The sequence below is a fragment of the Fringilla coelebs genome (genome assembly GCF_963513975.1).
Source record: "Fringilla coelebs genome assembly, chromosome: 2".
Taxonomy (NCBI): domain Eukaryota; kingdom Metazoa; phylum Chordata; class Aves; order Passeriformes; family Fringillidae; genus Fringilla; species Fringilla coelebs.
The window spans coordinates 89471742-89493374 of record NC_140029.1 but is presented as its reverse complement, the minus strand read 5'-3'; the positions used below and the strand labels follow the sequence as shown (position 1 = coordinate 89493374).

Sequence of the window (21633 nt, the reverse complement as noted above, 5' to 3'; positions counted from 1 at the left end):
AGTCTCACAAGTTAATTCAAACTTTAAAAAATCAAGCTGAAATGAAGCTGTCAAAAAAAGATAAGTTTTCTCAATTCTGACCTGCTGAAGAGCACTTCTGAGATTTCTGGGGGGTGGGAACTGGGATCATCTTCAAGAAAAGCAAGAAGCCTCAGGCACTTGAGTTAAAAAGACATTAAGAAAAATGAAAGTCTACAGAATTAAAGGCATTCTGAGAACAAATCTCTTTTCAAGGACCCCTCTTGATGTTTCTTCTGCAAGCATTTTTAGGAGAACCAAGATAGATAGATAAGGCCCTCTATTTAATGGGGAAATGAGAAAATATAGCAACTTGAAAACCCCTTTCAGGCTTTTAACAACACACTGCCCAAGACATTTATTTATGTCCCAAATTTTATGAAATTTAAAATTTCTTGGCTTTCAGGCTTTGGTGGAAGAGATAAAACATCATTTTAGTGTTTTTCCTTGGAATGATGAGTGGCTTCAGAGGGGTTAGGAAGTGTCTAGCATTGAAATCAGAGGAAGTAATTCACAGCCACAAAAGCATGCTGAATGAAGATGAAAATAGTGTTAAAAAGAATGAAGAAAGCATCTTTGGGATATTAATGGAAGTGTACTAGAGAACCTGTTCATCAAACATCTTTGAATTATTATCCCAAAAAAGATGACATAAACATATAATTAATGCCACTGTGATAATACCATATGGCCCCACATATCAGATGTAAGATTAAACAGGGAACATTATCCCAGTACTTCCTGATGTCCTCTGCATGATGAACACACTTGGGCAGGCTCACTGCTGTGCCATGCTGGAGTGGATTCTTACTCAGAAACCACACCTGGAAAGTAGTGGGAAGAGTGGGAAGAGTGGGAAGAGTGGGAAGAGTGTTTCCTGGGAAAGCACGGACAGACAGACGCTCCTGGGCATCCTTTGTAAGGATTATTTCGCTGTGTCCTTGACAAGCAGTCTTCTATCCAGGGGGCACTTACTGGGAGTGTCCCATGACACTTTCAAGCACATCTCCCGTGTCTTCATTTCCTTCTCCCGTCCCGACAGCATCATCTGGGATAACAGGAGACTACTTCGGCTGGTGAAGCGGGGGTGATTGACAGGGGACACAGCCAGCCCGAGCAGCCCGCCTCTAACACACATCCCGGAGACACGCCCGGGGTGTGGGACAGCACAGCCACACCCTCAGTCCCGCTCCAGTGCTCCCACTGCTGGCTTCCCCTTCAGGTGCTCTGCACAATCCTCCTCCTCCTGTGAGGCTGGGGCCAAGAAATAGCATGGCACCCGTTTTTCCTTGGAAGGACATATGTGCCCATCTTTGCTTAGGGGCAGGATTCCTGTAGGACCAGGAACGTATGTAGGACCACAGAATACCAAAACTAGCCCCTGTTTGCTGCCTGCGGGCCTCAGCTGCATTGCAAGTGGTCTGGACAATAAATACAGGCAGTATCAGAGCAAAGTAAAAAACACGTAGATCTTCAGCATGGTCAAAGATGCCAACATCCTCTTACGTAGCCAGAACCCTGCTTTGAATACGGTGTCTTGCAGGAGGTCATTGGAAAGAAATCTGCTCTACAGACTCAGAAACGATGAAAATATCCTCTGGCATGCAGGCTAAATCCTCTCATCCACAGAGTAGGAGCTGGGTACTTTATCCTCAAGCCCGAGCCAAGGAGGACAGAGAATTACCTCTGTCTGGTCTCTTACAGCTACACCACCCACCCTACAGCACAGCAGGGCTGCAGACCCAGGCTCACCTATAAACACTGAGCTGCTTTCCCAGGGCATTCCACCTTCAACCCCGTTGGTTTGACTACCCAAATTACCCAAAGGCGTGGCTGGAGCCTTCTGGGGACACTGCCATTGGGCCTGGCCTTCACACAGTCAGGCCTGTGCTGTCCAGTGGCTCAGCACTCTTTCAGACAAGTCATGCTGCTTCTGCAGCTCTGGCTGCTAGGGAGAGGATGGTCAAAAGCAAAAGAAGGTTCAGGACTCAAAGAGTGGGTCTTTCCTCTGATATGAGAGGGCGAGCAGCAGCAACAGCACCTTGGCAGCCTGTTTCTGTGTCTTCTAAATCAAGGAGCAAAACCAAGTGTAATACCCTGAGGGGTACACAGTTCTGCAGCACCAGCCACTCACCAATATCACACCTCCTCCCACCTGTGTCCTCCCAACCTCACAACTTTCCTCTGCTTTACAGCGGCATCCTCACTTCCCATAGCCTCATGTCTCAGCAATGTAGTGCTGTTGGGTAAAGTCACCATCTGACTTAGGCATCACACCTTTCATGATTATGAAAGGAAAAACCGGATTATTAATGCTGGTAGTTACTACCTGAAGGCCTAGAATATGTTGCAGTACTATCCCCTATGATTATCATCAGCGTGGATAACACATCAAGTGAGTATGACTCTTATCTGTGGTTCCCGAAGAAGAGAGGCTGTCATGGATATATGATGGCTGGGCAAAGACTCAGAAGCAATCCTTGGCCTATCACCTCACAGGCTTACAGGAAAATTATGTGGATGGCAGAAGAGCCAGGCTAATCACCTGGAGGCAATGTGTCTGCCATCCAACCAGAATAAAGGCTCAGAAGAGGAGAGTTTGTACCAGCTTGCGGGCAGGGCCTGGAATGAGCTGATTAGCTGTTGATCACGCAGTCTGGAAGATACCAGCCTGGACATGGTGAGGTGGGCTCGGTGCTGGGCATCAGGAGCAGCTCTGAGGGCATTCTTGTGGCATGGAAGAGCGCAAAGAGGGCAACAGTGGAACCAGCTCCAGCTGCTGTCTGCCTTCTGCAGCTTCATGATACAACAAAGGTCATGTAGAGGTTCCCTGTGGTAGAAGGAGTGATGGGCTGAGGAGGTCTGCACACAGCAGACAGGCTGGATGGCCTGGCTCTGATTGCTCACTGGCTTTGATTATGGCACTCAAATTGTGGATTGTGGATACTGACAGGGTGCTGCTGCCTCATATGTCCTCAGATACAACCGTAACGAGTCAGAGGTTGACGCTGTAGGCACAGCTGCAGCTCCCCAAGCCTTTGCCTAGCACATGTTCTGAAGTAATGCTTTTCTCATGGCACTCATCTTTGCAGTTTCCTGAAAAGAAGCTCTCCACAAAACACTATTTTTAAATGACTGCTGGCAGAAAAAATAAGGGGCTTATATTTTAAAAATCTGCCAATGTCTTGGCTCTTTGTGGTGTCAGTAGTTGCACATTTTTGTGTACCCCGCCTTTCAGCCTTTTGTTGGGGGGCAACCACAAGCATTTTTCAGGAATGGCTGCCTGTGGACTTGTGCCCATCCCATCAGGTGTCATAATTAAAGAACAGCTCTCTTTGTGGCATGGGTCTGGCTTTTCAGGGGACCTCACCTCCTCTGGTTCTGCCCCTTGGTCTCCGACAGATAGCTGTGAACAGCGGAGCTGCGATGGTTGTGAGGAGACCCCACCAAGAATGCCAGGGGGAATGCTGGGGCTAGAGAAGTGGCTGTGTTTTCTCAACCCATGAAGAGATCCTGACCCTTCCTCACCCATGGGACCTTCTCAGGAAGGCAGTGAACATGGGGCTGATTACTCCAGCCCTCCCACCTCACACCTCCCACATGAGAACTCTAAACTGTGAGGGACAAGTTCTATTTCCTACCCATCCTGCTTGAGGATCCCAAGAAGCTGTGGCTGCCCCAGCCCTGGAAGTGCTCAAGGTCAAACTGGATGAGGCTTTAAGCCACGTGATCTAAGTGAAATGTCACAGAATCACTTAGGTTGGAAAAGACCTCCAGGATCATCAAATCCAACCTTTGACCGATCATCAGCCTTTTCAAAGAGACCATGGCAGTAAGAGCCACATCCAATCATTTGGTGAACACCTCTGGGGATGGTGATTCCACCACCTCCCTGGCCAGTCCATTTCAATGCTTGAAAACGCTTTCCCTGAAGAAATTCTTCCTGAATTCCACGGCGGGGGGGAAGGAAAAGGGAAGCCTGGAACTAAATGATCTTTAACACCCTTATAACCCAGACTATTCCATGATTCGATCATCCCACGATCCCGGGAAGAATGTAGCATCCCCAGAGGACCAGAGACGACGGCAGGTGATGGTTGCAGACGCAGCCTAAGCTATCCTTGCCCACTCTGGCACCGGCCCTCCCTGCAATCCCGGAGGGCACGGCGGGGTTCGGCCGCGGTGGGGGCGGCAGGAGGAGCGCGGGAGCTGCGGGGCCGGGCCGGCCGTGGGGCAGCCCCTGCCCCGCTCCTCCCCGACCGCTCTTATTCTGAAAGGAGCCTCCGCGCAGCCGGCGGCCCAGCGCTCCCCGCCCCGGCCCATCCCGCTCCCCGCCTCCCGCTCCCCGCCGGCCCGGCCCAGCCGTGACCCCCGGCCGGCCCGGCCGCTGCTGCCCGGTGGGCGAGGCTCAAGAAAACACGCTGCTACGGGGGGCTGGGCTCGCTCGGGTCTTGTTTCTTTTTCTTTCTCGCACTGGGGAGCGCGGTCCCGTCCGGGCATCTCTGCGAGGAGCGCTCACTTCACCTTCTGGAAAACCTGGACGCAGACCTCGTCTTCAGCAGTCATGCGCTGGGAAAAGGGAGGCAAAAAAGGAGTTTCGGGTGGATCCCCTCCTGTCTCTCCCCAGTTCTGCCAACCTTCCCGCGGCTGGCTGGAACCCTCCCAAAGCCCCTGCGGGTCTGGCTGCAGGGCAGGGAAGGGACATCGCCTTTGTTGAGCTGTTTAACTTTTGAGTTTAACTTTTAAACCCTGGAGGCGGATGTTTGTGTGAAGCAGTGGCTGCCCCCCGCAGAGCCGGGGATGAAGTCTGAGAGAAGGTGGAAGGAAACTGCAGGGCTGGCTCAGAACCAACAGCACCCACACTGTGTCCCCCCCCACTCACTGTGACTGGGATTTTGCAAACTGCACCGGACCCCTCCTCACCAGATGCAGCTGGTCCCCCTCCAACCAGTGCCTCCAGCCTCGGTTCCTCTTCTCTCCGAGCTGCTCGCACACCAGCTGATCCCCCTCCCAGGAGACGGTTGTCTGAAGGGAAGGAGAGGGGGAGCATGGTCCTGAGACAAGTGGGTCGGGGTGATACACGTTTCCAGCGCTGACACTGGCTGTTCCTCTCCGACACAATATCAAATGCAGTCCCTGATACGGTGTCTCTTTAGTGGTTCCTTGGGACAGATGGTCTTTGTGGGATGTGAATGACCCTCTGGCTTCCAAGTGCAACAACAGAGTTCTGCCAAGTGGCCCGACATTCTATCTTTTCAGGGCTTTGCTCCAGAGGATAATATCCTCCGGATCCCAGAGAACTGGCTTCTGGCTCTTTGCTGCTCATTGTCTTGGCAGTGAGTGATTTACTCATAGAACCACTTACTCCTGGACCTGCAGGGGCATGCCAGCTCTGGGCTTGGTTCTCACCTGGGTATTGAGTCAAAAAGCTGAGCAAGTCCCTGAACTCTTTAGCACACCCCAGTTCCCTGTGAAACTGCACTGCTTGGGTTTCTCACCTGGCACTTGCGTCCATCCACGGGTCCCAGGTCCTCCTCAAACTGGACTCCCAGGTCGAAATCCATAACATAGTCCCGCAGGGAGGTGATGGTGCGGATGACCATGTGATCTCCCGTGTGGATAATCTCTTTGTCCGGCTTCAGTAGGCAGACCAGCTTTCTCAGGACCACGTTGATATCTAGAGGATGAGAAACAGGGGAGATGTGTGGACGGCCTGGGCCCCTCCTCCAGTAGAGCTCCTCCACTCTTTTAGCCAAGGAGCATCAGCCACAGTACCTCTTTTCCTCTCCTACCACAGCGCAAAAGTGATGGTACGAGACAGAAGGACCAGAAGGTTCCCAATTCCCTTCCTCTTTCACCTTCCCGACTCTTAACTTTTTGGAGATACAGAACGGAACTAAAGGGAAGGAGGGAGCGCGATGGGGAGGGGAGCGTTACCTAAAGCCCGCAGGTAATTGTCCATGTTCTCTTGGGACACGAAGCGGTAATAGCCGGTGAGGTTGGGAGGCATGCCGGGGCAGAGGGACGCGGCGGACGGTGCGGAGGAAAGAGCGCAAGCAGCCGGGCAGCAGCGGAGCCGGGACCAAGCTGGCTCGCCGGGCGGGCCGGTCGCTGTCCCGCGGTGCGGGGAGCGCTGCGGAGCGGCCCGATCCCCGCGCCCCCCGCCGCAGTAAGAGTCCCCGCGCCGGGGGGCGCGGAAAGGGCCGGGACGGCCCCTGCTCCAGCATCTCCGCCTCGCCTGGGCAGGACGTAGGAACGGCGGGTTACCTCCTCACCCTCCGTCCTCCTCACGGGCTGCCTCTATTAAACTCTGGACTTCCAACCAGCGGCAAGCAACCCTCCCTCTACGGCCCTTCCACACACCGTGGCTCGGGTGGCTGCGAGCTTCGACGGAGCAGTGTCCCGCCGTGCGCTCCCCACGGTGCGGACACGCCGTCGAGGAGGGGGGCGGCAGGCTGGCAGCTCCGCCCTGCCGAGCCCGATCCCGGGCTCCGGGTGTGGTTTGCAGCCCCTCTCCCCCGCATGCCCCCGATCTCCACGCCCTCCTCGTCCCTGAGCAGCCGCCGCGGTGTCGAAGCTTCCCCCCTCCCCAGGCAGGCGCCCGCAGCCGTCGCCGCGCTCCGCGGACTGCCTGGCCCGCAGTGGGAAGGCGAGGAGCGGCCGGCGCGCCCCGCCTGCATCCCGATCCCGCATCCCGCATCCCGCATCCCGCATCCCCATCCCGCATCCCCGTCCCGCGGCACCTGGCGCGGCGGCCGCGCGCATTGGCTGCGCCCCCCGCCGCCCGTGACGTCATGCTGCAGTGCGGGGCGGGGCCGGGCGGGGCGCGGAGCCGCTGCCGGAGGTGCCGCCGTCCCTGCGCGCCGCCGCCGCGGGAGCGAGGGCGTGGGTCCTGCCGGGACCCGCCGCCGCCGCCGCGATGGGCGACCCTCGGCCCCGCGCCGCCGTCCTCCTCCCTCTGCTCTGCCTCTGCGCCGCGCTGCCCGGCAGCTCCTCCAACAAAGGTGAGCGGCGGAGCGCCGCGGGCACGGTCCCGGGCGGCGGCGGGCGCTCCGCTGGGACCCACCGGGAGCCCCCGCGGAGGGGCTCTGGAGGGACACGCCAGCCGCGGCTCGTCCATCCGCCCCCGCGGTGACGGTGCGGCTCCGCGCTGCCCGCCGCCCTCGCCCGGCACGTTTTTGTCGGGGCATCTCCGCGGTCCCCGGCGGCCCCGGCTTTCTTTGCCCCTTCGGGCGCTCTCATGCCATCCCATCTCCATTTTCTACTTTGTCCATCTGTCATCCTACCACCGCTTTTTTCTCCATTCTTTCGTCTCCTAGCTCTCCCCTCTCCCCTTTTCCACCCACTTGTCTTGCTTTTGTTTAGTTATCACTGGGTGGATTTAGATTGCCATCCCTTCCCTAGCATGCTGAGAGAGAATATGTTGTTTCTCCACAGACCCCTGCAGTTCATAAAACACATTCCCCAGCTCCATCTTCCAATCCTAGTTCATCCATCTACAATCTGTCAATAGGAACTGTTTATGCATTGTTATGCGTTAACGATGCAGGTTGATTTTATGTATTTCGTGTGATAAGGATGAAAGACCCCCAAACCACCCCAGCGCTACAGCTGTAACCTTCTGAATGCAGATGTTCTTTGAGCACACAGAGTGATGGAGAAAGGTGTAGCTTTCTGGTAGATACAAGCCCGAGAGATTCATCTGAGGGCAGTCAGCGTGTTGGTAATCTGACAGGGTGGGAAAATCTGTAAACATTTGAGGGACTCTGGGCTCATCGGGGAATGTGACACCTTAGGGTGCTTTCCGTGCCTTGGAAGAGTCAGGGCTACGGGGCGGGTGCGCCGCAGAGCTGTGTGCACCCTGACATTGGCAGGGGCATTGATTTGTTCCGCTCTGCTTCCATGGGGCTCGGGGGCAAGGAAAGGCCCCTCATGCTCCTCTGGATTCTCCCTCTCCTTTGTGAATTTGCACTCGGAAACACCTACCTACCTTTGGCAAATTATATTAGATTGACGGGAGCTTTCTTGAAGCTGGTAGGAGTCTGTATCCTGGTAGGAGTCTGTATCCTAAAAATATTCCTAAAATGTTTTTCTATTCTCCAACAACTCATTTCCCGAGAAATCAGATTGGTGATCCCCAAGTTGCAGGTGGATGCAGCAAAGGATTTATCTCTGTACCATCAGCTTGTTACCCCAGCAACAGGGCACATTTGGCATTTATAGCTCTGGATCCCCACCTCGGTGGTGTGGCGCATGGATAGAGCCGGAGCAGAATGGAATCCGGTGGGGACAATGGGCGGGCAGGGGGAGACGTGGGCACTTGCACACAGGGAGGATTCCACCTGCATACTGAGCAGGATGGATGTTGCTCTGGATTTCCTATGCAATGCTTTATAATCTCAATCGATACGGTGGTGGAGAAGTGCCAACCCACGCTCTTCGCTGCCACTCCAGGCTGGATCTGCCCGCTCTGCCCTGCTGGGACGTCCCCTCGCTGACCTGTCACCCTGCCTGCTGGCCCCCAGCCACCCCTGGCAGCCCCCCCTGGCCCCGAAATGCACAAGTGCTTGGTTGCACAGGATGCTGCCCCTTTTGAGCCAACACGAGGCCATGCCAGTATGGCCTTTCAGAGGACACTGTGCTGCAGAGGATGGATTCAACATATTGGAAGTAGTGCCCTTGGGGGGAATGGCTCTGTATCCTACTGCCCACCAGCTCTGAGCCATGCTGTGCTCAAAGTGTTGCTGGGTTGTAATAAATCTTGGTCTCCAGGGGGTGGGAGAGTGGGGGATTATCTGGGAATGGGGGTTGTAACTAGGCCATGTAATATAATCTCTGAGGCCCATTTGGCAGGGAGTGGGCATGGGGGAGGGGTTTGTAATTTGTAATGATTTTTTTTTTTCTCTCTCTCCCCTCCGATCCCCTCCCCTTCCCTCCCCCCCCCCCCACCCCTTTATTTCTCCCTTTCCCTGCCCCGGAGCCTGTGTGATAAAGATTAATTTGCTATTTCTGGGCCTGTGACATTTTTCAGAGCCTCCTGCTGGCTGCTGCCTCCATGCCAAGCCTGGCTGGGCTCCAGCCAACGGGATTAGCAAGGAGGGCCCAAAGGAATATGGTGCTCACCATGGAGTGGGGAAGGAAAGAGCAAGGGGCTCTCAGAGTAGGTTGTTATGTGCATAGGATGGCTGACTGAAGGTGTACCTGGGCATGTCTGTGTAGGTCCTGGGCCTTCATCTAGAGGGTGCAAGGCAGAACTGATAATGGCTGCATTGTCCTCTAGGGATACCCCAAGGGAAGATGTAGGCTGGATCCTTCCATTATGGCTTCATTGAGCTAAAGGATTTAGTATTTGGAATCTGTCTCCAGGATGAGGCTGCTTCCGCCTCTGGAATTCACTTTTTTTTTAGCTGCTCCAGCTTTTCTGGGCACCCAGGTGTCCCTCCACCTACTTCTAATAAGATAGTAATGAGGACACAAGAAGGAACACATTGTTTCTGAAGAGGTCTCCCATGAGTAGAACTAAATAAAGATAACTTTTTTCTCCCAGCCTATTTTAGACATCATTATTTCTGGAGAAGAAGGTGGTGAGGGGTGGTTGTTACTTGCCAGGGGATGAAATTCTTCTCTTTTCCTACTGAATCTGCAGTTGGTGGCTAATACATTCCTGTCCTCCAATCCCTTACCCCAAATCTGCCCCAGCAAACAAGCACAAACCATGGATTGAAGCCGAGTATCAGGGCATCGTCATGGAGAATGACAACACCGTCCTGCTCAACCCGCCGCTGTTTGCTCTGGACAAAGATGCCCCGCTGCGCTACGCAGGTAGGTGGGGAGCAGCTCTGGCAAGGGTGCAAGGCAGGGACAGACTTCGGAGAGGCAGGGACACAGTGACATTCATCCCTATACTGGATCCTACCTCTCTTCAGGAAACAATCACCTCCAAGCCTTGTTCCGGAGGAGATCCCTGGTGAAGTCTGGAGGCAATTTGGGCACAGCTTGATTTAGGATGCTGTGAGCTGTTTCCTTAGGGAGAGGAACTGAGGGTGGAGCCAGCTACTTTTTGACGCAGTTCTGCTATTTCCAAAGATCACATGCACAGCGCTGAGTCTGTGAGCCCTGGAGAAAGCTGGTAGGGCACACTTCCTTGGCAGTGCTACATCCCCTCGCAGTGAGCACAAATCCCCAGAACAACACTGAGAGTCCAGGCTCTCAGTGGTTCTATTCCTAGTGCTTGCTTAGGCCACGCCTGGAGTTTCCTCACACGTTCTTCCTCAGCTTTGGGAGAGTATATGTGGTCCCTGTGAGCTGAATTTTAGGGTTTAGGTGACCCTATCTGCAGTTCCCTGCGGTGTTCTGCGCATCCTGCGTGTGTGGGTGGATGAGACATCGTGGATCTTCATGCTCTGGCTATCTGCAGTGTATGGCCCGTTTTGCCTCCCTGAGGGATGCAGAGGAGAAATAAGGTGCTCCCCCAGGACTGTGTAGCGCTAATAAATGTAGCTTGAGCCTTGTAACCTTCAATCTTTCCTGAGGACTCAGGACTCCTTGCCGTGGGAGTATTCTCCAGTAGATGGCAATCTGCACCATTGATGGCTGTAAGGGATAGCGGGAGGAAATCCTAGGGAGCCAAAAACTGCTCAAAATGAAGGATGATAATGGGGGAGAATGGAAAGTGTAAGTTAGAAAGGAAGAAAATAATGGAAAGGAAAGAAAGGGATGAAATGTGGTCTCCTCAGTCCTTTTCTTTCTTCTCTTCCTCTCTGTTTTTGTGTGTACCAGGTGAAATCTGTGGCTTCAGGATCCATGGGTCAGGGGTGCCTTTTGAAGCTGTGATCCTGGACAAAGCTACAGGAGAGGGGCTGATCCGGGCCAAGGAACCAGTGGATTGTGAAGCACATAAGGAGCACACATTTACCATCCAGGCCTATGACTGTGGAGAGGGACCTGATGGAGCAAATACCAAAAAATCACACAAGTAAGTTCATGCAGACATTGCTGCACACTACAAAATGTGATCTGTGACAAAAATGCAAAGGAAAGTTGCTGTGGAAACACTTCCTGTAGCCACAAGTATTTTTCTCTAGCCATGACATTGTAACTCAACATGCTGAGAAGACCCAAAGAGAAATGTTCACTGACACATGAGTGAATACAGAAAGGAGGGCTGTTTGACAGCAGCTTCTAAAAGTGGTGTTTTACATTGCTGCATATGGGTAGGAGGTCCAGACTGCATTATTATTACTTTTACTCTGAGTGGTTGGAAACCATTGTCCAAGCACCTGTGTGACAGCATTGCTGCTCTGAAATCAAGGTGTCTTTCCTTGTCCTTGCTTTTGACAGCTGGAAATCACAGTGGTGCACTTAAAAAGAATGACTTACTGTAAAATTTAGGCGGTGCGTGGCTCGTAATCAGCCCATCAGCTCTTACTGATGTCTCTCTGCACCAGGGCCACGGTGCACGTCCGAGTGAACGACGTGAACGAGTTTGCCCCGGTCTTTGTGGAGAAGCTGTACCGCGTGGCAGTGACAGAGGGGAAGCTCTATGACCGCATCTTGCGTGTGGAGGCCATCGACGGGGACTGCTCGCCGCAGTACAGCCAGATCTGCTACTATGAGATCCTCACCCCCAATATTCCCTTCCTCATCGACAACGATGGTAAGGATCCTCACCCACCATGGGCAGATCGCTCCCGTTCTCCTGCTCTGCTCCTTCTCTGCCAACCCCATCTGAAGGCAGAGCTGTGCTGTATAGATTTTCCAGCGCTGCTGATCTGTCCTGGTGAGAGCAGCAGCATCCATTTTGTGGGATGCTATAACTTTTTACAAAGTGACACTGGGCAGAGTGACTCAACTCTTTTTTGGTTGTTTTTGTCATTGATCAAAGATATGAGTGATTTTTAGAAGGAACATCTTTGAGGAGACTGCCTGTCCTCTACCTTGATCTCTTTGTTTTGCAAACCAGGGAACATTGAGAACACGGAGAAGCTGCAGTACAGTGCAGATCGTGTCTACAAATTCACAGTGACAGCCTATGACTGTGGAAAGAAGAGGGCTTCTGATGATGCCGAAGTGGAAATCCAGGTGAAACCCACCTGCAAGCCCAGCTGGCAGGGTATGAAACCTCCAAACACATTTATCTCTTCTCTTTGCTTTTGCTCAGCTACTACTCAGTCCTGCTCATCACGAATGTTTGTGAATACACAAATTTGTGTGCCCATATATATATGGTTCAGTTCTGGCACTAGCCCATCTCCATCAGGGGACACAGTAGATGTCTAAGTCTGTTGCAAAGCCACTGGAAAATCATTCCTTGGATTACTGTGAGCTGCCGTGTGTTTGATAAGGCTCATAGACTGTATTCAGCAAAGATTGTTTTTGGGGCTGCTGCTCTGGAAGATATTTGTCTTTTCCAGTGGTGGTATGTTCCTGCAGGTTCACCTTAGTCTGTTAGAATTAAGGGGAAATCAACGCAGCTAAATACCTGCTCTGCCTGATAAGAGAGGCTGACCAACCACAGAGGGATGACACACCAGTATTAGCTGTGGAAGCTGGGAGCTTGGGCTCTGTGATTCCAGGAAATCTTCCCATGCATTGATGCCAGCTGCATAAAGCTGTGTTTCCAATGTGGAAAGGGCCAAAAATTTGGACTAATCCATAGATGCCACTTGTGTGTATGCCAGCTGTTCTGGCCCCGTGTCCTTGGCAGATCCTAATCCCTCCCTTTCACTCCTTTCCATTAGGCTGGAACAAGAGGATTGAGTACACCCCTGGTGCAGGCAGCCTGGCACTCTTCCCCACCATTCACCTGGAGACCTGTGATGAGCCGCTGTGGAACATCCAGGCCACGGTGGAGCTGCAGACAAACCACGTGGCCAAGGGCTGCGACCGGGACAACTACTCCGAGAAGTCCCTGCGCAAACTCTGTGGTGAATTGGTTCTTTCCTGGGCTGAGGGAGGCTGTGGCACAGCACCCTGCCCCTCACACAGCAGAGGTGCTGGGGAACACGTTCCTCACGTCTGCTGTGGTCACTGGGGTGGGAGGACGCCGAACTTGTGGGTTGCACTGAGGGGCAATGGGTGTTCTTGCCCATATCTCATGGAATTGTGGAACGGTTTGGACTGGAAGGATCCTCTTAAAGATCCTCTAGTTCCAACATCTGTGCCAGGGACAGGGACACCTTGCACTAGGCCAGGTTGCTCAGAGTCTCATCCAACCTGGCCCTGAACACTTCCACAACTTTTAGTTTTATAAGGGACTACCTGTGCTTTCCTTGCTGGGAATCCAAAGATTTCTGTGCATTGTCCCACTATGCAGAGTCTGTGGGACTTCCCCCAACACTGAACAGAAAGTCACCGTTCTTCTCCAGACAGGAGAAGGCCTTTAGGCACCTCCTCATCTCCCTGTGCACTGGGACATTACAGTCAGGCTTCCAGTGCCCACTTCATCTGATCCCCAGTTCTCAGGCTCCTTATTCTCCCGTGCCAACGTTCCTGACTCCCTCCCTTCTTGGTAGGTGCTGCCTCAGGAGAGATTGACCTGCTGCCAGTGCCTAGCCCCACAGCAAACTGGACGGCGCGGCTCTCGGTGCACTACAGCCAGGACAGCAGCCTCATCTACTGGTTCAATGGCAGCCAGGCTGCCCAGGTGCCTGTGGTGAGCGGGCCGAATGGCCACGAGGGGCTGAGTGACCACTTCACCTTGTCCCTGTGGATGAAGCATGGCGTGGTGCCCAGCAAAGGCAGGCGGGAGGAGGAGACGGTGATCTGCAGCACAGTGCAGAGCGGTGAGACTTCTCCCGGGGCGGTGTCACTTCTGCCCGCCGCCTCTTAGCTCCTTAGGAGGGCTTGTCCCTGCAGGGGTGAGTCTCTGGTGTTCCAAAGCAGGACTGGGGCAGAGGTTCCTCCTTGGGAACACAGCTTCTTTAGGTGTCCCTTTTCCTCGGAGCGCTCAAGCCTCCTTTGAGCACACGGCGCTGAGTGCCGGTCACGCATGGCAGCCTGGGCGTCTGGGTTCTGGCTAGTGGCACTGCTTGGGGTGTGACAGTAATCCCTGTGCTTGTCCCTGGCAGAGGATGGGTACTCTCACTACTCTCTGGCTGTGCACGGCTGCCGGATTTCTTTCCTCTACTGGCCGTTGCTGGAGAGCGCGAGGCCGGTGAAATTCCTCTGGAAGCTTGAGCAGGTGAGGAAGGCTTTGCATCCTCCCCGCGTCCCTTCTGCTCCCGCCCTTTGCCGATGCCGTGCTCCGCTGCCTGCCGCAGGTCTGTGACGACGAGTGGCACCACTACGCCCTCAACCTGGAGTTCCCCACGGTGACGCTGTACGTGGATGGCGTCTCCTACGACCCCGCCCTGATCCATGACAACGGCCTCATCCACCCGCCGCGGCCCGAGCCGTCCCTCGTCATCGGCGCCTGCTGGGCCGGTGAGTGCCCGCTCCCCACGCCGTGCTCTTCCCGTGCGGGGAAAAGGGGTGGAGGGAGAGCCAGGAGAGGTGAGAGGAACAGCACCCAGTACTAAATGATGCCAACCACGCTGAAGTCAGCTTGCCTCCTTGGCGCCGGAGCTAGCGGAGCTAGCGTGGCTCCTCCTTCCTCGTGGACCAAGGTAGTAACAGCTCAGGGGAAAGTGTTGCTTCCTGGACAGCAACTGTAGAATATGTAATGGATAACCAACTTTCAGGCAGAGGAGAGTTGAAACTCTGTACCTCATTCAGGCACTGGCATTTCTATCAGTATTTTCACCAGGCAGTCCTATTCATGCTGCTGATTGTGTTGATGGGGATTTCTCTGTCTTGAGGGTCTATATGAAAAAGTCATAAATCCTTCTGTACGGGGATTGGGTTGAAAGACAGAAATCAAGTTAGGAACAAAGTTAGGCCACTACTAGATTAAAACCTGTTCTGTGGAGGTGCAAGGCTGCATTTCTCAGATCCTTCAGTTCTCCTGCCAGATTGAAGCAGGACAGAACTAAAAGAATTTTACTACTGCTTGCCTTCACCCCAGCAGAAGTTTCCAGCAAGGTCAAATCTTTGCTGTACTGCTGCTTCTCTGAGGTCAGGGATCTTCCCACAGCTCTGTTCTCTCTTGACTGGCATTTTGCAGACAACCAATATTGATCAGCTTGTGACCCTCTCCTGGAGCTATCTGTGTCTCTGAGGGATGTTGAGAACATAGCTGGTTGTGAGCATGGCTAATTCCCAGAATAGATAACACTGGGAAAGGATTGAAAAACTGAAAACACTGTAGTTTATCCCTTAAGTCAGTTACTCGTCCTACGGTGTCACCATCAGCCTCATGAGAGGAGCTCTGCCCTCTGCCATCTGTGATGTGCTGCCTCTAGGGCTGAAGGGTGCGCTGCTTGGCACAGAGCTGCTCCTGGGGACTGGCCAGTACAGCCCCTTGTAGAGATACTTGCCTGACCCTGTAGCCACTATCTTCCAATGCCTTATTGCTCATCCAGATGTTCTGCTTTTGCAGAGGAGAAAACCAAAGAGAAAACCAGAGGAAGCGAGAACGCCACTGATTCTGTGCAAGGTAGGGAAAAGAAAGAAGATGGATCTCTTCCTCTCTTGACTGTGCATGACTATCACTTCTTGCATGGTGCCTTCCTCATACAGCTTCCCCAGTCCTGTCCTGCCACCTCCCTCCACCGTGGGAGGAACCCCTTATTTGGCAGATTGGTCCTTGACACCTTGGTACCTGTGGAGCATGAAAAGGCTGATGGGAGGACTGCAGCCTGCTTTGAGAGTTGGAGTATGCTTTTTGTGTGGATAAAGAGTACTCATGCCTGATCATTAAAGCTGGTCTCTGAAGAGCACAATAGCCATTAGAGACATCAAGAGATGTCACCTCATCCCTAACTATCTGTGGAATGTGTAGTTTCTTTTACAAGCCCTCACAGGAAGCAGAGTGAGAAGGGGACAAGAAATTGTTTCCATCTGGCATTCAGCAGTTTGACGGAAACTTCTCTATGCTACCCACCGTTCGCTGTCCTTGTCTTTTTGTTGGTCTGTTTTTCTCACTTTCCCCCATCTGGAATTTCAAAGATTTTCATCTTCTTTCTTCAGCATCCCCTGTCTTCTTGTTGTCTTTGCTTTTCCATATCCTGTTCAATCCTCTGTCCATCTCTACCTCCCTTAACGTCTTACGTCCCTCACATCGTTGCTTTTGTTGTCTGGGCTTTTCCTTGCCTCATGCCCCCCTCTGTATCCCTCTATGTCCCTTACCTCTGCATGGCCCTCACACTGTTGCTTCTGTGGTTTTGCTCTCTTCCCTGCCATGTCTCTCACACCCTCCACCTGCCATGTTTCCCTCAGGAGATCCTCTGTCGATCCACCACTACTTCCATGGTTACTTGGCTGGCTTCACTGTGCGCCCTGGTAGCTTGGAGAGCCGGGAGGTTATTGAATGCCTGTATGCCTGCCGTGAGGGGCTTGATTACAGTGACTTCGACAGTCTGGGCAAAGGGATGAAGGTATGCCCATCTGCCCAGCTTGCATGGGTCTCCTCCACTCTCCTCCCCAGCCTTGCTTCCCAGGACTTTGCCTGCTCCCCCACCTCAGGCAGCTCCCCACCTTTCTCCTATGTGTCTCTCTCAGCCTGGATTCCTGTCATTTGCCAAGGAGCCATGAGCATTTTCTTTTCTTCCACCTCTAGGTTCATGTGAACCCCTCTCAGTCCCTGCTCACCTTGGAGGGTGATGATGTGGAAACCTTCAACCACGCGATCCAGCACGTGGCTTACATGAATTCACTGCGCTTTGCTACCCCTGGGGTCCGACCACTCCGGCTCACCACTGCTGTCAAGTGAGTGGGCAAACCAGCACCTCTGGCTCAGTTCAGCAAGAGGGCTGCCTCTCTTTTTTTCTAAAGTTACACTGACTCACTTTTTATTTTAAAATAATTGTATTTTAAGATGGCCTCAAAATGGGTAAAAATCTTCCCGAAAATAAATGATCAGTTATCCAGTATCCAAATGGATACTGTAGTACTGGTTCCTAGTCCCTATGCGGACCTTCTGCCTCCACTCGCAGTGTTCCAGGCATGCGGACTGGTTTTCATTTTCTCTGTTTGTCGATGTGACCAAGTCACCAGATCCCATTGGTGTCACTCCTGTGACATGTCCCTGCCTTGCTCAGCAGGCTGTAGGGAAGCTGTAGGATGACTGCTGGAAAAAGGATATTCCCTTCCCTGGAAGTGATAGGCAGGAGATGGTCTTTTATAATGTTGTTGTTGGAAGCTTGGGGCAACTGATGTTTTCACCTGCTCTCCTTCAGGTGTTTCAGTGAGGAGTCCTGTGTCTCCATTCCTGACGTGGAAGGCTATGTTGTGGTGCTCCAGCCTGATGCCCCCCAGATCCTGCTGAGTGGCAATGCCCACTTTGCTCATCCTGCATCAGACTTTGAGGCTCCGGAAGGAATTCCCCTGTTCCCCAACCTCCAGATCACCTGCTCTATTTCTCACCAGGTGGAGGCCAAGAAGGATGAGAACTGGCACGGTACTGGTGAGTGGGGCACAGGGCAAGGTGTAAGAGACAAGAGTTGTGGTCCTGCAGAGGAAGTAGAGCTCCTGTAATTACACCCGAAAGCGAGAGTTTACAAATTTAGAAGCAAGGCACATTGTCTGTCAATATGTAGGCTAATCGGCTCTTATCCTTTTCTGCTCCTCCCTGTACTTTTTCTATCCACTCAATTCCTTTGCCTCACTCTCTCCTAATTCTTTCCCAGGCTGCTCATTCCTAATCCTTTTCACATTTTACCTACATTTCCCTTTATTGAATCCAGTGCTGGATGGATGTCCTGCCTGTTACTCTCTCTACTCCTGCATGCACTTAGTCTCATCCTACTTCCTTCTCTCCTGCTTTCTTTCTTACTTCTTGCTCCCTTCCTTCTCTTCCTGCCTCATTTTTTCCTGTGAATTCCCAGTCAGTTTCCTCACACCCTACAGTATCCTGTCCTTCAATTTCTTTCCATCATGCTCAGATAATTTCTCTGCAGTCTGTGCTCTGTGTCCATTCACTTCTCTCATATCTCTTCTGGTAATAGGATTTTTTGCTCCTACTTTTCTGTTTAGAAGCTTTGCCTTTCCTCATACAATGATGAGTTCCTTGACTTGAGAGCAGATTGTTCTCAATCCTGCTGAAAGCAGTTAGTTATTGAATGTGGTTGCCATTTTAAAGAAGATAAGATCTCAACCATGGTAACCAACAGTGTGAGACAGGGAAAAGCTTTCAAAAGCGTGCAGGGCCCGGGAATGTGTGAGTGTTGTTCCTAATTTGCACACTGTCATTGTCAACAAAGTCCTTATAGCCAAGATGCGTTATCATGAACCAGACTGATAATAGTATGTTGTTCCAAAATAAAGTGACTTCATTATGTGCATAGATAATGTCATTAGAACCATCCTGAAACAAGTAATTAGACTGACAGTGATTTTACTTAAGGTCAGTGCTAGGTGGAGAGGGAGAAGTAATTACATATGATGTGAGCACTCTTAGGTAAGCAGGTCCCCCTGTGAGTAACTCCTTCCTTCTCTGATGGTTGTCTGGCTCTCTGGCCATATCTCCTTTCTGTTTGCATCTCAGTGACAGACACACGAATGTCAGATGAGATCGTGCACAACCTGGATGGCTGCGAGATCTCATTGGTAGGAGATGACCTGGACCCAGAGAGGGAGTACCTGCTCCTGGATGGGGCACTGCTGCAGCAGCGGGGCCTGGAGCTCGTTAACACCTCTGCCTACCTGACCATCACAGGTACGTCCTCTCCGTGGTCACAGCTGTCTAGTTATGGCTCTCTCACCGACTGTCAGGCATCACTGGGAGAAGCACTTGCCCTTAGGATGTGTTGGTGTACTCTGTGACACTGAGATGTCACCATTTCTTCAACTCCTGGCTTTTGGAAGTCGCAGACCATTTCCTTGGGGAGGTGGCTTTTCCTCTAGCACAAAGTGCTGGGACATAGTGCCAGCTCTCACTCAGGCTTGTATCACTCCTCCTGACTTACTCCTTGGGGTTTGGTGTTCTCAGGTGTCAGTAGCAGTTTGCATGACATGACAGGGACAACATATCCTACAACTTGTCGACTGGTACACTTTTGTACTCTCCAGAACGTAACAGGGCTGTTGCTCTCAATCCTTCCTTCCCTTCCACTTGTTTTAGCCATGCAAGCAGGGATTCCATCAGGTCCTCCTCAGCCAGTTCCATCTCTGAGCCCTTCCCAAAATTAACAAACTCAGCATTGCCTTGGATCCCTCTGTAGCCTCTAGCTCCTGCAGGGTTAGGATGCCAGGTGACTTCAGAGCAGGAGCTTTCTCACCCCACCCCTCTCTTCTTGTCTCAGGCGTGGAGAGCATTGCGGTTTACGAGGAGATCCTCCGCCAGGTCTCCTACCACATCAACCACGGCGCTGCCCTCTATGAAAGGAAGTTTCACCTGTCCTGCACCGAGATGAACGGACGCTACTCCAGCAATGAGTTCACTGTCGAGGTACGAGACTGATAGCTGCACACAGAGATCCTTCTGCAAGCGTGGGGAGGACACGGTGCTCGGGAGTGCATAGAATGTGCCATGCACACGGCCTTGAGTCCCTCACTCTGGTCCTTCTGCAGGTGAATGTTCTCCACAACATGAACCGAGCTGCTCATCCTAACCATATTCTGAGCTCCCAGCAGTTTGTGCACCGAGGCCATCATTTACCCGCAGAGCTGTCTGGCCACAGTTTGGCAAGCACCCACAACAACCCAAGTACGTAACACTATCTTTTGGGTTTATTCCTTTAGATCAGGATGCTGATTTTCTGACCTCCTGGCAGAACCTATAGGGGAGGATTCCTCTCAGGCTCCCTGCACCCATTATCATTATTCTCATTATATTGTCCTGTTCCACTCGTCGTTAGCCAGCGGACTGCAATCTTTGTCAGATCGTATTTTAGAGCATGCTGCAACAATCCTCTTGTGGGATATTATCTTCTTGATGTAGAAGCAGACTGAATTCTACACCTCAGAGGGTCTAAAAAGAGTAACTGTAAGCTGACTTCATTCATGCACCTTGCAAAGGTGCTGTGTGGGCTTGTGTAAAGTAATTTCAGAAAGAAGCTTCAACAGCAGGAGAGGAAAGTGAGTAAAAGCTACCACTGCTCTAAAGAAAGAAATGGGAGCAGGTGGTGGTCAGCAAGGCAGGAAAATACAGGCGATGGCACCACACAGACAAGAGGAGAATTCTTGTCCCCAAAACAGAGAAGAGAGAAGCCTGAAAGCTAGACTAGATGTTTGTTTGTGCTGTTAGCCCTGTGCCTCAGGCATGACCACACTCCAATACATTCCTTCTGGGCTGTGAAAGCTCCAGGACTTGTTACAGACATTTTGGTCCCCTGTCCTAGGGAACAAGCAAGGCACCTTTGAGCTAGCTTTTGCTGCAGCTTCCAAAGTAGCTGATCCCAGGCTGTTCCAGTCTTGCAGCTGGCACTGCAGGGGCAGCTTGTGCATGTGCCAGCCTTTGCCTCTCCCTTCCCCAGCTCTGCTTGATGGCAGCAGCAAACTTGCCCCTGCTGAACAGAACCAAAAACAAATTTCCTGGAGGGCCTAGATAGATTTTGTAGGGAAGGTGGTTCTGGGGAGTTGAGGGTCAGTCTACAGGTCTAAAACAAACACATAGGAGTTGGGCTAAAGGTCTTAGATGAATTTCAGATTTTCTCCTGTGGAGAAGCCAGGCTTTTGCCACAGCACTTATTAGAAGTCCATCATAGAATTCACATCTGCTCCATGTGCAACAAAGGCATCTTTTGGCTTCTTGCTTTCTCTACTGCTTGCACAGAAATCACACTCTCTGAAAATCAGCCTCAAGCCCTTAGAGGCTGTCCTCCCAAGAGCAGGATACAGATATATGCGGTGCAACACATTCTGGCAAATTCTGCAGATAAAGATGTGCAGAGTCTCCACAGAGTCTACATCACAGGAGCTGCCTGTGCCCAGGGGCACAGACAAGTCAGGCTGTGTTCCTGCATAGACCAAAAACCCAGGCTCTGCCCAGGATCTCAGTTCCTGCACGTCAGGTTGGAAACGCATGTTTCTGTGACAGACTCTAGACACAACTTCTCGCTTTCTTTCTCCAAAGTGGTCCCCAGTGCTGCCACCGTCATCATCGTGGTGTGCGTGGGCTTCCTGGCGCTGATGGTGATCCTCGGCATCCTGCGCATCCACTCCCTGCACCGCCGGGGAATGGGGCAAGAGGTCCCCGGGGCTGCTCAGTCGGGGCACAGCAGCACGGGAGGCAAGGACAGCGACATGTTCTGGGACGACTCGGCCCTCACCATCATCGTCAACCCCATGGAGGTGAGGAGTGGCTGCTGCACCGGGGCTGGGCGGGAGCTGGCTTGTCACACCCTTCCCCTTACCCTGTGTCTCACCTCCCCAGTCCTACCAGAGCTGTCAGGAGAGGGCAGCAGGGAGTGTGGAGGGCAGAGCTGGCGAGGGCATGGAGGATGATGACGACAGCACGGACTCGGAGACACCCGACTCCCCGGACAGCAGTGACATGAATGACCGGCACATCATCGGCAAAAGTGACGTCTCTCACCGCTACTAGGAGCTTTAAAACACCCGCCCAGTGGATCCCCC

At 52.5% G+C, this 21633-nt stretch overlaps 2 protein-coding genes across 2 annotated transcripts; one reads left to right on the top strand and one right to left on the bottom strand.

Annotated features, from left to right (window-relative positions):
• Positions 1-4447: 4447 nt before the first annotated feature.
• RBP5 (retinol binding protein 5) lies at positions 4448-6124 on the bottom strand. Its single transcript, XM_084226199.1, has 4 exons — positions 5956-6124; positions 5517-5695; positions 4942-5043; positions 4448-4587 (listed from the first exon to the last, which is right to left on the bottom strand). The coding sequence occupies exons 1-4, from the start codon at positions 6026-6028 to the stop codon at positions 4534-4536; spliced, it is 408 nt and encodes a 135-aa protein (XP_084082325.1). The 5' UTR covers positions 6029-6124; the 3' UTR covers positions 4448-4533.
• Positions 6125-6908: 784 nt separating this feature from the next.
• CLSTN3 (calsyntenin 3) lies at positions 6909-21615 on the top strand. Its single transcript, XM_084226760.1, has 18 exons — positions 6909-7022; positions 9718-9840; positions 10798-10993; positions 11466-11674; positions 11981-12130; positions 12759-12944; positions 13533-13802; positions 14088-14200; positions 14280-14442; positions 15497-15553; positions 16336-16493; positions 16676-16824; positions 17295-17521; positions 18602-18772; positions 19359-19504; positions 19627-19762; positions 21131-21348; positions 21431-21615. The coding sequence occupies exons 1-18, from the start codon at positions 6938-6940 to the stop codon at positions 21599-21601; spliced, it is 2928 nt and encodes a 975-aa protein (XP_084082886.1). The 5' UTR covers positions 6909-6937; the 3' UTR covers positions 21602-21615.
• Positions 21616-21633: the final 18 nt, after the last annotated feature.

Excerpts from the sequence above, each read along its gene's own strand:
- RBP5 (XM_084226199.1), bottom strand. The coding sequence starts at position 6,028 with ATGCCTCCCAACCTCACCGGCTATTACCGCTTCGTGTCCCAAGAGAAC. Across the intron at positions 5,044-5,516 it reads TGGATGGACGCAAGTGCCAG|ACAACCGTCTCCTGGGAGGG; the intron begins GTGAGAAACCCA and ends CCTTCCCTTCAG. Across the intron at positions 4,588-4,941 it reads AGGGGGACCAGCTGCATCTG|CGCATGACTGCTGAAGACGA; the intron begins GTGAGGAGGGGT and ends CCCTTTTCCCAG.
- CLSTN3 (XM_084226760.1), top strand. The coding sequence starts at position 6,938 with ATGGGCGACCCTCGGCCCCGCGCCGCCGTCCTCCTCCCTCTGCTCTGC. Across the intron at positions 18,773-19,358 it reads TGCCTACCTGACCATCACAG|GCGTGGAGAGCATTGCGGTT; the intron begins GTACGTCCTCTC and ends TTCTTGTCTCAG. Across the intron at positions 19,505-19,626 it reads GCAATGAGTTCACTGTCGAG|GTGAATGTTCTCCACAACAT; the intron begins GTACGAGACTGA and ends GTCCTTCTGCAG.